At 50.7% G+C, this 14585-nt stretch overlaps 1 protein-coding gene across 2 annotated transcripts; it reads left to right on the forward strand.

Annotated features, from left to right (window-relative positions):
* Window positions 1-41: 41 nt before the first annotated feature.
* On the forward strand, window positions 42-14360 carry ANKRD60 (ankyrin repeat domain 60). Of its 2 annotated transcripts, XM_082359337.1 has the most exons (4): window positions 468-5050; window positions 6617-6782; window positions 8977-11292; window positions 11611-14360. In XM_082359337.1, the coding sequence occupies exons 1-3, from the start codon at window positions 4928-4930 to the stop codon at window positions 9279-9281; spliced, it is 594 nt and encodes a 197-aa protein (XP_082215463.1). In that variant the 5' UTR covers window positions 468-4927; the 3' UTR covers window positions 9282-11292; window positions 11611-14360. The 2 variants fall into 2 exon arrangements, with proteins under 2 accessions (XP_082215464.1, XP_082215463.1); XM_082359338.1 differs by lacking the exons at window positions 6617-6782; window positions 8977-11292; window positions 11611-14360 and adding an exon at window positions 42-235 and having other exon boundaries at window positions 4920-6608.
* Window positions 14361-14585: the final 225 nt, after the last annotated feature.

Consider the following 14585-nt stretch of genomic DNA (forward strand, 5'->3'; position numbering starts at 1 on the left):
CAGCCCCGCGCCCGCGCCCGAGGCCGGAGCCGCGTCGGGGACCCGCAGGCTGTGAGCCTGGCGCTCGGCTTGGCTTCCGACGTCTTCGCCCTGCGGGTGCTGCTGGAAGATTCCGGGGAGATGTTCCGAGTGACAGGCTGCCGCAGCGACATGACGGTGCGGGAGCTCAAAGAGGAGCTGGACCTAATAGCCGGCATCCCCTTCAACCTCCAGCGGCTCCAGTACCTGCACCAAGGTGGCCCCTGCCCGACCCCTTTCCTGGCCCCGTGTACTCCCTGGACCCGGGGCGCCCAGGCCCCTCTGAACCCGCAGTGGGGGAAGGGAAGCCCGCCTAGAGGAGGACCCCCAGATGTCACACCCCACCCCCCTGAAACCCCGGGTGGAAAAGCCAACCCTGGACACATAGGGACTTCCCAGCTCCAGAAAAGCCGAGCTTCACGTTAGACCCCAAATCTCCAGGCAGACCGTGTCCGCAGCAAGACCCTAATCGGCAAGCGAATCGTGCCTGTGCTGGGACTCCAGGCCCAAAGCCAGCTGTCTAGTTTGGCCTGCCAGCCTGAGCCCAGCCCTGTCCACGTCAGGACCCCGAATCCCGAAACAGACGCTGCCACCGCAGCACCCTCCAACACCAGACCCTCAAACTCCCACGTCTTCATCAGGGACCCAAGTCCCAAAGCCAGCAGTGCCACACAAGACCTCATGCCTGAAACGCCTGTCCTCAGCGGGACCTCACAACCTAGGGCAAAGCTGCTCGTGTCAGGACCCCAGATGGAATTAAACGTCAAGTCCCTGTGCTGGGCTGTGGGACACCAGAACCCCCAGCCCTCCAGCCAGCCACATCCGTGCAAGGACCCCAAGTCCAGGTCAAACCTGCCCAAGACTGAACCCCAACTCTCCAGGGTTGCCATGACTACCTCAGAACCCCGAATCCTTTGACAGTGGTGTCCACGCAAGGACTCTAGAGCTCGGAACAAGCTCTGCCCACTTCAGGGCCCCCAAACCAAGAACAAACCTGCCCAAGACTGAACCCCCCAATCCCCAGGCTAACCATGTGACCATCCGAACCCCCAATCCTCCCAGCAACGATGTAGACTCAAGGACACTAAAGCCTTAAGCAAACTCTGCCCTCCTCAGGACCCCATATCTCTCCACGAACCATATGCACGTTTGAATCTCAAACACAATACTCGGGTGACCCTGGCTCACGACAGAAACCTAAATCCCAGGGCATGAAGCCTACTACCCAGATCATGACCCTAGATCCCAGAGCAGGTACACCCAATGCTGAGCCCCACTCTGCTCAACCAGTTGTGCATCTGAACCCCAATCCATCAGCCATCTCCGTCTACGTAAGGAAGCCAGGGCCCAAAGTGAACTCCTCCCACATCTGGACCCCCAAATTCAAAGTTAACTCTGCCCACGTCTGAAAGCTAGTTCCCAAGCTCACCATGATGACAGCAGAACCCGAAGCCAAGTGTCATCAGAAGGGCTCCAAGACGTGAGACAAACTCTGCCCACACTAAGACCCCAAACTCAAGTCCAGTCTACCCGTATCTGAACCTCCAACCTCCACAGAAACCACGTCCACACTGGCAGTCCAAGGTTTAAGCCAGCCATATCTGTGTAAGGAAGCCAAAGTTCAAAACGAGCCTTGCCTACACGAGGGCCCCCAAACTCAAAGCAAACTCTGCTTGTATTTGGAAACCCAAATCCCTCATCAACCTGATCCACACCAGAACCACCAATGCTAGACCAAACCCCACCTATATTAGGACTCCAAGTCTCAGAGCCGAACCTGTCACCCTCAAGACCCCCGAATTCCGGGGCAGACCTGTCTGATTCCTCACCCCCAGTTGCCACACTACCCAGGCCTACATCAGACCCCCAAATCCCAAAACAAGCCCTGCCCACAGAAGGACTCTGCATCCCAGAACAGACCCTTCCCATACCAGGACTCCCAGACAGAAAGCAAACCTTGCCTTCATCAGAACCCCAATCCAGAGCAAACTCTGCCTTCATTGGGACCCCAAATCTCAAAACAAACCATATCCACATTTGAACCCTGAATACTGGCACTGATCCAGTCCGTATCAGAACCTTGATCTCAAGCTGCGCCCTTGTGATGTCAAGAGCTCAAAGCTAGCCCAACCGGAATCGAAACCCAGTGCCCAAAGCTCACTGTGACTGAATCAAGACCCCAAGGCCCCATGTCCAGACAAATCCCATGGGGGAGGCACCCCGTGGTGGGCAAGGGCCCTAGAGCCCCATCTCTTCCCTCCATCGGTCTCCTTCCCTCAGCCTGGGGACCTGGCTGTCCGGATCCGTCCCCTACAGGATTTAGGACATGAGAGCAGGATCAAAGCCCCCAGGCTCCGACATCTCCCCACCTGGCTGAAATCAATGCGAAAACACTTCAAGAAAACGAAGATATCAAAAACTCCCTGGTCTGCTGCACAGAGAAAGTGAACAGCCGATATTGCAGAGAGACTGCCGTTATACTGCAGGGGCCGGGAAGCCATGGAGACAGAGGTCTGAAAGCAGCCTGTCTGCATGAGGATCGTGTTCCCAGGCCCTGCGCTTCCGGGGCTCGGTTTCCTAATCTGTAAAGCAGAGCCCCGTTAGCTCTAGGATTCTCAGTACCGTGTCCCCCCTTTAGGCAGAAGTGAATCGGGAGACTCAGAAGGTATATTGAAGGCCAAAATCCTTTCCTTTGCCCTCTTGGAAATCGGTTAAGCATTTTTGATGATGTATTTGCTTTGCTATAGGCGTATTTGGAAGATGCTTTGGAGCATTTTCGAGGCTTTATCGGGAAAGAGATGTTCCTGTACTTAATGTGTTAAAAGTCAAGTGAGCTATGGAAGAACTTAGTAAGAGTTCCGAAACAAGTAATTCGAAAATTACGTGTCCTGAACTACAGATGTCTGGCACCCCTTCCGTTAATTTATTTTTGCCGATGAGCTATGCTGAGCAATAAATTCAAGAAAGCTAAGAGGGAATGAGAGGGATGGGGTGGCTTTACACTGATGTCACAATCCTATCACTCAGCAAGCACTTAGCAACTGTTAGAAGCTTGACCTCTCTCAAGCTTGGTTGCCATCCTTACTGCTGACGACAAACAAGGAGAGAAGGTACACCACGTCAGTAGAAGAAATGTGGGCTTCTGCTGATAAATAGCCAGCCTGATGCCTCTTTACCCACCTCAAAGGTTGCCAGGGAGGATCAAATGAGATAATGTGTGTGAAAACCCTGAGAGACACAAGTCTAAAGGGGGGTGAACATCTTCCTGGAGGGGCGGGTCACTTTTCCACGTCTGTTGTCAACTCTAATAATGTATTTAGCTGGTGATAATTAGTATCTGTGTAAGCTGAAGGCAGTTGCTGCCTGCCTGTAAAAGGAGAATGTGCTCTGATTTCTCTAAGAGCTGTTTAGCATGTGTGCATTGTGCTCTTGTCTTTCTCAGGGAAACACAGCCTTGCTCCATTTTTTTCAAAGTTGTTAGGAAGTCTTAGAGTTGTCTTACTTAGACTAATTACTGATTATTCTCTGTGTCAGAACCACAAATAAGACCCTAATTAACAGATTTGCTAATCGCTATTCCGCGTTTACATCCACCATCTGGAGTTGCTGGGGACCAAAGGGTGCCAACAGAATCTAGAGTGAGCGTCACATGGTGCCCGAGGAAAGGCAGGTCTGGGGTCCCAGCATTGCCGTTCGCCGGCCACGCGAGCCTCCGTCCGCTCCTGCAGCAAACGGAGAGGACGAACTTGGCTCGTCGTGAGGATTAAAGAATGTGGGTGCTGGGTACAGGCACTTAGTAATCACTCAATCATGAAACCAAAAAACTCATGAATTCTACTCGGAATACATGATAATCCAACCTGGGCAGAGTTGAGAGGTTCCATTCTTGGCACTGCTTATTGGAGAAAACAAAGGACTGTGTTATCCTTCAGCTAGGTTACAGGTGGCCATGTAGGAAGAAGTGTGTGTATTTTAAAAAGTAAACTGAAAACAACTGCATTTTTCTTAAAATGTTCCACAATCCTCTTCTACTAATTCTGATGGTCTTCCCCAAAGGGTCTGAATTTAGGAAGTGTGAGTGGATCCACCTCCCGGCCCCCATTCTTTCGTATGAGGAAGGGGCTGTTTGGGGAGAACCTCCCAGAGAAAGGAGCTCTTCCATCCCAAGTCACTGAGATGCTTATATTACCATAGGGTCTCCACTGGGGCAATTTTGTCCCCCAGGGGCCATTTGGCAACATCTAGAGACATTTCAGTGGTCACAATTAGGTGAGTGGGCTACTGCCATCTCGTGGGTAGAAGCCTGGGTTGCTGCTAAACGCCCTGCAATGCCCAGGACAGACCCCATAGCAGAGGGTCATCTGGTCCCAAATGTCAAGAGCGCCAAGGTTGAGAAATGCTGCCACAGAGCGCAATTTGAAAGATCCAACAAATTTTTGTCATTATTACCTCTTTAAGCTAACTGATGACAACATTAACCAGAATTAGTTAGTATTTTAGTTTAACATCTATAACTTGTATAACCGCATTGTGCCACATCTGTAATATAGAGTTACTTCAAGTTCAAGTAGCTCTACTTAGGGTTTGCCTCCTGAAATGACTTTTATTCACTCATGTAATTTTTTGCCATAGGTCAAGTTACAATTACAGAATTTTATAAATCATTGCCTTTTTTTCTTTTTCTTTTTGGTTTGGCTTCTCTTTGAACTAAGCCAAATTAATTTTCTAAAAAGCATCAATAACCCCAAACAGACGGATGCGGGGTCATCAAATGAGAGTGCTCAAGGTTCTCAAATTATCCTTGTGATACCCAAGGTCAGGTAATCTCTTAACTAAACCAGTGTAACAGTTTATCTTTAATGCCCGATTTTTCTTTTTAAAGAAGAAATCATTCCCTGCAGGAATTTTGATGGATAACGCTACGCTGAAGTTCCACGATGTTGTTCCTGGTGGAATTATTTCATTACGTATCTGGCATTATGATGGATGGACGGAACTGGTTTTGGCAGCCGTGGAAGGGGATTCCAGCAAGGTGTTTTCATGCTTCTTTAAATGGATATTATACTTCATGAACCAGCTGTAAATTGTGGGCGTGTGTGTGTGTGGGGGGGGGGGGATTCGCTTAGTCTTTAATATGAATATTTGGGTAAAAGTTTCAGAGTAGAGAAAAAAGATAACAAGGACTCATGTCATCATGATCAAATCGAGTGTTTCCATTTGTTGTTTGGCTTTTGCAATTTCACTGTGTCCACGTAGCTGTGATTTGTAACCCTCTCACCCCGCCCCAAAAGGAACCAGGGCAGCGCATTTTCTATTCATGTGTCTGTTTTGTAAAGTTGAAAACCTAAGTTAACAGTGGAGAATGCCAGATAACTTGGAAACGTGTGGCCCAGAGTGTTCAATGCTGCAAAAAATCCTCCGGGGTGGGGGGTGGTCTGCCCTCACCCAAGGGGGAGAGACTTGGAAACACAGTGGGTGCCGTTAACTCTTGGCCAGGCCTTGAGCTGGGTGCTCAGCTGGGCTCCGGGGTGGGAGTTGGAAGGCAAGAGGAGGAAATCAGGGTGTCTACCCAACAGTGAAGATGAATCATTCAGACACAAGGGGGCAAGTGCATGTTCTTTCTGGAAAATAAATTCGGATGAGAAGCTATGAGCTTGTGGAGGAGAGAGAGTTTACTTCTGGCTGGGATGGGGATCAGGGAAGGCTGGGTGTGGGAGGAGGGTTGGGATTAGGTCTGGGAAGGGGCAGTGGGCTCGGGGGAGGCGGGGCCAGGACCGCTCCAGGACCCTGCTGCCCTGGAGCCTGAGCCTTAGAAGGAAGGGCGGGGCCCATCCAGCTGTTTGCATAACCCTCTGGTTCCTTCCTGCTTTTCTCCTCTTCCCCTGCCTTCCCTTGCTTCCCCTCTGGCTCTGTGTCCGTGCCTGGACTTTCTGGCTCTTGCTCTGGACATGGGTGATGGGTGAGTCCCTCCTCTCTTGAGCCAGAATTGCTGTCACCCCGCTGGGGGCCCCTCACATCCCGCTTCGCCCCACACCGGATGCTGCACATCTGTGACCGAGTTCCTCTCTGTCGGAGCCCGTAGTCGTCCTCCTGTGCTCAGAGCCTTAATTCTCCACGTGATGATTATATCCCGGGGCTGCTATTCACCTGGGAGCAGAGTTCAGAGTGTCCCAAAAGTTAACGGAGACAATGGGCCCGAAAATAGACCGGAAGGCCAGGATCCATCACATCTCCAGAGAAGCCTGTGCCCCTCTGGGGAGGCCGTGCCGTATCGGCTGGGGTCTTCCTTCAGAGCCGTAACCCCCCTCCTCTGGACACCCAGAAAAGCTATTTTCTCTCTTCAAAACACGGACAGGAAGAATTTCCTGCCTCCCGAGGCTGCCTGATGGTAAATTCGTATTTCCTGGACGTGTGGAGAGAGTTACATGTCTTCCCCTGGCTCGTTTCCAGCTTCTCCGCTGTCTGATTCCATCACCAGCCTGCATGTGGCATCCGAGCAAACTTTCCCTCCAGAGCGTCCCGTCACCCACCAGCCAGGTGTATCTGCACTTCTGAAATCACCCAGACTCACGTGCGTAACTCTGTTTATCTCGCCCAGCTGTCTTGCCTTGGTGTTGCCGAAGATTCTTTCTACCGAACAACAAATTCGCAGCATTTTGATGACAAGCAGTGGGAGAAGTGGATTTCTCAGAGAGCGTTCATGGCGCTCTGTGTTGCCTCACACAGGGGTCACTCGGAGGCTGTTCAGTACCTTCTAGAACATGGTAATTCTGATAGCGGCTGAGTACGTTCAAGAGTGGGGTTCTTTTGAGGGCAAGGGGGACACAGTGGCTTGCCCTCTGGTCCCTTCAGTAATGGTTTCCTGGACCCAAGTTTGTCAACCACCAATCGAGGTCCCCATCGGGCCTCTCAGTCCCTGTCTGAGGGGGTCTTTGGACATGCTTATCGGAGGCTGTGTCCCCTCTCTTGGCCGGGGCTCAGGAAGATGGACCTTTCAGGACACCAAGTCACCGGGCTTCCTGGTTTACTGCGTCCGACCAGACACTCCGCTGGGGATATTCCCATCCCGTTTGTTATTTCTTCCCCACCCGAAGTCCCGTTTCTGCAGTGGTCCGAGGGGTCTAGCCCCAAACCGGCATCCCTGCCTTGGTGGTTGGCAGGCTAGCCAGTCTCCTTTCTCCAAGCTCTTTGAATTTGCCCCAAACCCTCTTTTCATCTCTCCTCCACCAAAGGGCAATTACTCTCACTCTCTCTCTGTCCATAGACATAGAAGCCTTAGCCTGCCTTGTCTCCGAGTTAAAGGGCTTTGCATGAGGTTCTGTGGGAGTACATTTTATCTTCCCTGGATGTAGAGTATTTTTGGGAAAAGAGGCCCACTGATTGAGGTGTAGACCATTCACCAACAGTAGACACAGTTGCAGACATCCCAGGCCACTGGCTTCCTCGGGAAAAAGGAAGAATGTGGTATTTGGTCAATGGTTTGGGGCTCAGGAGGGGGCCTCATCTGAGGGTTTCCCATATCAACTCGCCTCCAAGTTAAACCCTTCCTTCCCAGCCTTCGGCCTTGAGCCCAGGCTCTCTGTGTTGTTTCCCCCTCTTCCACCAACCAAGCTGGGAAAGCATCTCAGATGCTTGGGCAGGATGCTGGGGCCGCACGTCTGTGATGGGTAGAGGTTTTTCTGACTCTCCTCCTCTCCTTCCTCCACTGCTTTCTGCACTTCTCCTGTTGTAAGATGAAATATGGGCTTTTCACAACCCAGCAGTCCGTTAAGCTCACAAAAAGTCATTTTCACTCTGATGGAACTGTGATGTATTTGAAAGCACCAGTTAAAAAATTACAGCCAGCTTTGCAAAGTTTTCTGTCCTTTGCAGACAGTGGCTGTGAAGAGGCGCCGGGGCTGAGGCTAAGTGTTGTGGGAACCTATTTAAAACTACCTCACTGACCAGCCATAGCTCATAAACACTGGCTACCGAAATGTCAGCTGCACGTAATTGAATTGCCTTGTTTTCTGTGTCATGATATTTGTTACCCAGAATTTGGTTCAATTCAACAAGTCCGTATTGGACACCTGTCATTAGCCCCTCCATCTGCAGGAGGCAGTGAGGAATTCAGTCGAAGTGAAGCCTGTCCACGAGTCAGGCTGCCCATCATCTGTCATTTCCCAGGCGCCTGTCTTCTCCAGGCGTCGTGCTATGTGCCGGGGATGAAAACGGCAGTGATCAAAACAAGTGTGTTTTCTGCCCTTGTGGAGTTTATGAAGGGAAGTCAGCAAATTATTACAAATAATTAATTCCATGGTCAGTCGTGCATGGCGTGTTCTGGAGACGCAGAATGTCTGCCGAACAAATGCAGGGAGATTTGTGGGGAGGAGGGCTAAGGAAGGTTTTCACGAGGAAGTGAATGAAACCTCAAGAAACATAGAGTTAGCCCAGGAGGAAAAAAAAAAAAAAAAGGATGAGAGTGTTGTTAGCAAAGGGAACGGCATGTGCAAAGATTCTGGGGCAGGATAAGGGAGCAGGTATATTGACGGGATAAAGCCAGAAGGCTGGTGTAAGCGGAGCATGGGTGGGGGGGGGGGGAGGAAGATCACGGCGGGGGGTAATGCTGGAGTGATAAGGGGGGGGGTGGGTGAGATAGAGCAGTAAAGACCTAGAACATTACCCCAAGGGTGGTAGATGCCAACAATGGGATTTGAGCGGGAGAGTGGTACAGGCATTGTAGGAAGGTCATTGGCTGCCGTAAGAGAAGCATGGGGTCGGGGGGGAAGGCAGTGCTGGATGCTGGGTGGGAGGGGGCAGATGCAGCAGTGCCCCCCTCCGTGCACTCGGTTATTCGTTCTTCCAAGCATTCCTTTCCCAGCCCCGGCCCTTCCCATGCTTCTCTTCTTGAACGGGTTTCCAGAAGGTTGGCTCCTGCCAGCAGGGGGCCCTCCCTCAGCCAACTTTCCTATTTCCCAGGTGCCAACTGTCAGGGCAGATCCCCCGTGGGCAGGACGCCCCTGCACGTGGCTGCAGCCATGAGCCAGCTGGACTGTATCAGCCTCCTGCTCAAATATGGGGCCTCCATCAACGACAGAGATGCCAAGGGGGAGACGCCCATGTCCCTCGCCTGCCACCTGAACCGCAGCCAGAGCAGGCGGCGGATGTTCCTCTTCCACTGGACAGTGAAGCTGGGGACAAAGGACCCGATGGACCCTGTCGTGAACAAGGCTTTTCAGAGAGTCAGGGCCGGGTTTGGATCCGAGAAGGAGAACAAAACATAGCTCCACCTGGGAATGTTTGCATGTCAGCTCTGACTTGGGGTAACTTTCCTGAGTTCAGATCCATGGTGACCAGTGGCTTTGGGTGAGGAGGAAGGCCGGGAAACGTGGCAGTTCCTCTGAATCAGATACGAAACCATCTGTCCTATTTGCAAATGACTTGAGGAGGGTATTGACGGAAGTGGGTGAGTTTGTGTTCATTTCCTAAGTCCATCACAGACCTAACGGGCTCCCATGCCAGCCTTTAATTTTGAGCTATTTGTTCATTGTATCCAGTAACGCTGCTTGGGGTGATGGGAACCAATTACCTTCTCTCCCGTCTGGACACCATCTAATGCGTCGGCATAACAGGGGTAATAGCCGTGGTGAGAGTAGCTCTGCTGTTATGGTACAAAACCAGCGCAGGCAAACGTCACCAGGTCGTGGGCAGTGTGACCTGTGAATTTCAGTTTGTAAAATTCATGGCACTAGATGCTCCCTAAGCTAGCAATGTTCCAGAAGTTTTCCTGAACCTCCCTGGAGGGGTGTGCTGCCTGAGTCTAAGGCGGGGCTGGGGGAGAAGCCAGGATGACCTGGGGGGCATCTGAGATCCTTTTGTCCCATCCCCAAAGGTCCAAGCACCCACCTCCCGCTAGCTTTCTCCTTTCCTGCTAGAACTCGGGTAACTCCAGCATCCCTACTGTGGGGCAGTGTCTCTGCTGAACTCTAGGCTCGACACCCACAAAAGCTTCTCTGTGGGTGAGTGAGCTGGGTGTGGGAGCCGAGAGGGAGGGGTGAGGACTGGGGCGGACTGACACGCGCACCCTTGTCCGAAGGGGGCACCGCGACTCAGCTGCAGCAGAAAGGTGAGCCAAAGGCAGCTAGATCTTTGCAGAGCTTCCCAGAGCTGGAAACCTGGCTTGTTGATCTAAGTCCTGATTTTTAAGCGTTGGCTTGAATTATTTTAAGATCAGCGTACGGAACAAAAGGAGTAGGAGATTTGAGGCACATGGATGGGACTGCCGACCATCGTCAAACTAACTCATTTCACTGGGGAAACGGGTAGAAGCAACCTAAGACTCACTGGAACTTTCCCCGGCTCTGAAGCCACAGGGTGGGAATGGCCATGAGTGTTGCCGGGTGGGAAGTGTTGTCCACCCTTCCACCCGTGGCCACACATGTTTCTCTGAAGCCCTGTATCCTGACACAGCTTCCGGAGTCAGTCTGTGTGGCAACAGACTCTCGACCGTTGAAGTTCGGTTTTTTAAGGTGCTGGAAAATGGCACTGTATCCCAGCCGCCCTTCTTTCTGACTTACATCCCAAGAACTGAATTCCGCTTTTACATTAATTGGCCGCATTTCCCGCTGTCATGGCAAGTAAGAGCCGTGTTGGTGACGTGGCTTTACACTCAGTGGACGTGGCTGGACCCAGCTCAGCAATCTGTTTGACACATATTAGTCAGGAAAAAAAAATACAGCTCAGCATCAACAGTGTCAAAACTGAGATCTTGTTTGCGGCAGACGTTCTCCAAAGTCAATAGGCAGATATTAAATAACCTCATCCAGCGGGGTCAGTTCATTTAGCTAATGAGGTGTGTTGGCAGGGGGACATGGGCACCCTTTTAACTTAACAAGTGGTGTGACTCAGAGTCATGTGTTTTCAGGGAGCTTTGCTCTGCTGTCTTTATTGTTAGCAGAGCCAGCTGCCTGACATTTGTCACCGAAACTTTGGAGGGAAGCCCTCTGTCTTTGTCACCCCCAATTCAACTAAACACTTGGCCGGCAATTGGGTGAGTTCCGTACTCTCCATGGTGACATTTTGCTCGGTCTGTGGCAGGGTCATTAAAACAGTCCTGTAGGTCCTGGGGGCTCTTCCTTTTAGACAATCTTAACATTCTAGCTATTGTATTCAAACAAGCCTGTATCACCTATTCAATAAAATATGTCCATAGCCTCAGAAGAGTTGATTTGCAATTGGTTGCCATCATCTTACACTTTGCAGAAAATTTTATTCAACGTTTGAAGTTTTGGGGGGGTCATGCTTTGGAGCCAACAGAAATTTTTTTTTTTAATTGGGGTATAGTTGTTTTACAATGTTGTGTTAGTTTCTACTGTACAGTGAAGTAGAGTTCCCTGTGCTATACAGCACGTTCTCATTAATTGTCTATTTTATACATATTAGTGTCCATTTTTTTTAAAGGGGTTGATCTCAAACATTTTTGTAGGACCCTGAAATCCTTTTAGGCCCGAGGTATTGGGGATGGACTTTTGTGGTGAAGCAGCGGTGGTCTGCCATCACCCAGGTGGGCCTCACCTCTGCGTGGAGAGGGACAGGCTTCCTCTAGGAAAGGAGCTACTGTCAGTTGTCTGAGTATAATATCCCTCTCCCTCCTCCTTATTGTGTATCTCCCGTAAAGCTGGACTCTCGGTTGCCAGAGTGGAATTGCTGCTGGGGTAGTGTGGACATACAGGGCTTGGACCCCAGATTGCATCTTGGTGACTCTGCCCTGTGGCCTTGAGCACGTTCCCTACTGCTCTGAGGTACAGGGGATTGGAGGGTGGTCATGGTGCCTGGTCCCTAAGGTTGTTGGGAGGGCCTGGGAGGTAGGAAGTACTCAGTACATGCTAGCTCTTCTCGTCTGAGAGCTTGACTGCAGACTCCTTCTGAAGTCATGGGCTCAATTGTTGATGATCGACGGGGGATGGGGGCAAATAGGAGAACCATTTGGTGCCTTTCTTGGGTTCTCAAGTTCTGGTCACCATGAGACTGATGACCTCTGAGCTCAGTGCCCCCGGGAAAGTGCTGTCCAGCGTCCTTGGATTTCCTGGCGGCCACGTGAAGAAGGATCCCTCAGCATCCCCTCCGTCAGGGACACTGCTCACCAGCGTGCCTTATGTCAGCCTGGAAAACAGCCCTTGGGAACCGGGGAGCCCCTCTGGAGAGGCCGACCGCTCGCTCAAGGAAGACGGTGACAGCTGCGCCTCCACCGTGTTTCCATCTGCCTTGGCTGTCCCTCTGGACCCCTGGCCGCCCGGGGTCTCTCAGCTCCGCCCAGGGCTTGGGTGCATGGCCATCTCTCTCCAAAGACTCGTCCGGAGGGTTTCAGCTGCACTGAGTCCTTCCTCCATCTCAGGCCTTCTCTGAAGCATGGTCACCAACCAGACTTTCCTAGGGAGGCGAAGGGCACCCACTGGTGGCACCTCAGGGGACTCTAGTTGGCCCTGACGCTGCAGTAAGTGCCACCGAAACATAGGGTGAGAGTTATTCCCCTTTCAAATCGCTCTCGATCCTTTTAATTCCGACAAGAGGAAAGTCTCCGCTTGGTGTTAGTAAGTCAGACTCCCCCCTGACCTTTGCAAAAAGGGAGCTTTTATAAGATACACAAATAGAGCAGCCTTCCACAGGCAACAGTATTTTGCCAGGATTTAATAACATCATCTTGTTTTCAGTATATTTGTGGGCTGGGATTCTTTTCCTTTTCCCACTCCTAACTAGTATGTGACCTCGGGGCAAACTGTCACCTCCACAGGGACCCCCATCATCTCCCTCTCAGCCCAGTTGCGATGAGCAATGTGAATTGTCCTCGGGAAGGGCCCGGGCTTGGCGTCCAGCAGATGCCATTTAGAATTTTCCTCCGCTGCTGGCTGGGTGGCATTGGGCCAAGCAATTGCATCTCTCAGAGCCTCAGTTTCTTCGTCTGTAACATTCGGGTAATAAAATCTGCCCCTGTCATCATCGGAGGGATGAAATGCCTGGCACAGAGCAGACTCTTGAAAAATAGTATCCATTATTATTATTATTACTACCACCAATTAATTTGCTTAAAATGTTTACTCACTGGGAATCAATACACTCCCGGTGTCCAGAGAGCCTCATAAATTTTCAACAAACCTTATACAATGAGAGTCTCCATCCAGAACTAATCATTCCTAGAGTGGGAGATAAATAATTTCCCTGAAACTTGCGGATTTTAGTATTAAGTACAGGGTCCAGAAAGTCATCTGAACTTAAAAATCCAGGGCCAGTTCTGCAGGAAAGAGAGAGAGAAAAGAAAAAAAAAAGCTCTAAGGTGAGAGGAAAATTCCAGTCTCTCAGCTCTGCCTCTGCAGCGCGTACTGACTACACGAGCATCCAGCAGAGGGCACAGAAACCCATTAACATTTAGAAAAACACCGCTGTTTGTGTTCATCGGAAATGTCAGAGCTGCAGCAGTCTGTGCCCCACTGGAGACTCAAGAGTGGGGCTCAGCCACAGGGGCTCCCAGACAGCTTCTGTGCCGGAACCCCCGAACTTGTCCACAGAACACACATTTTCTGGGGAGAACATTCATCATGTCCTGTGAGGGTCCATGGATCCCCCAAACCTGGGCACGTAACAGGGAGGCCAACCGCCCCAGTTGTCAAATCAAATCAATGCATCAATTCAATATCCCCTTCTACCCCTTGGGTGGAGGTGCATGGTCAATCTGCGATTGGAAAAAATGATAAATACTGATAACACCTGGTGCTGATGTGCATGTATGCGTGTGTACACGGGTGTCTGGGACACGGCTCTCTCTAGTGCTGCAGAGGGGAGCTCGTAGAGTCCTGTAGCCTTGCCGGACTTCGATTGGACAGTAGGTATTCAGAAGGCCCTGCTACCCCACTTTGTAAATCCATCCTACAGAGACGAAGCCCCACTCCATGATGGTACGCGTGTGCAAATGTTTGTGGCAACTGTTTCTGGTGGCGAGTGCCTGGAAACACTCCAAATGCCCACCGCTGGGAAAGATGGTGGCACGTTTTGCAGCTATTAAAAAAAATGACTTGATCTGTATGTCCAGGCCAAGGGACAGCCGCGAGGGGTGTCTGTGATGTGTCATTAAGTGAAAAACAGCAAGTTGCCTAGGAAATGTGTATGAGCTCATGGAGTTATAATTCTAAAAAGGAGGCAAATCCGATAAATGTGCACATAAGCACATTTTTATTTGAGCAAAAAAGAATGATGTCGAAGATCCGTAAACTCTTAGCATTGCTTACTTTGGGGCTGCGGGGTTGCTCTACACAGCTATGAATTATCACAGCCGGCCTGTCTTTTCTTTTTTTTTTTTTATGGTGCTAAAATACACATAACATAAAATTTGCCATTAATGACATTTAGTGCATTCACAGTGTTGTGTAACCATCACTCCTATCTAGTTCCAGAACATTTTCATCACCCTAGAAAGAAACCCTGCACCCAGTAACAGTCCCCCTGACCTCCTCCCTCCCCCCCAGCCCTAGACAACCACCAATCTGCTTTCTATCTCTGTGGATTTGCCCCTTTCTGGATACTTCACATAAATGGAA

Source organism: Balaenoptera borealis (assembly GCF_965194805.1).
Source record: "Balaenoptera borealis genome assembly, chromosome: 16".
Classification (NCBI taxonomy): domain Eukaryota; kingdom Metazoa; phylum Chordata; class Mammalia; order Artiodactyla; family Balaenopteridae; genus Balaenoptera; species Balaenoptera borealis.

Excerpts from the sequence above, each read along its gene's own strand:
- ANKRD60 (XM_082359337.1), top strand. The coding sequence starts at position 4,928 with ATGGATAACGCTACGCTGAAGTTCCACGATGTTGTTCCTGGTGGAATT. Across the intron at positions 5,051-6,616 it reads TGGAAGGGGATTCCAGCAAG|CTGTCTTGCCTTGGTGTTGC; the intron begins GTGTTTTCATGC and ends TATCTCGCCCAG. Across the intron at positions 6,783-8,976 it reads TCAGTACCTTCTAGAACATG|GTGCCAACTGTCAGGGCAGA; the intron begins GTAATTCTGATA and ends CCTATTTCCCAG.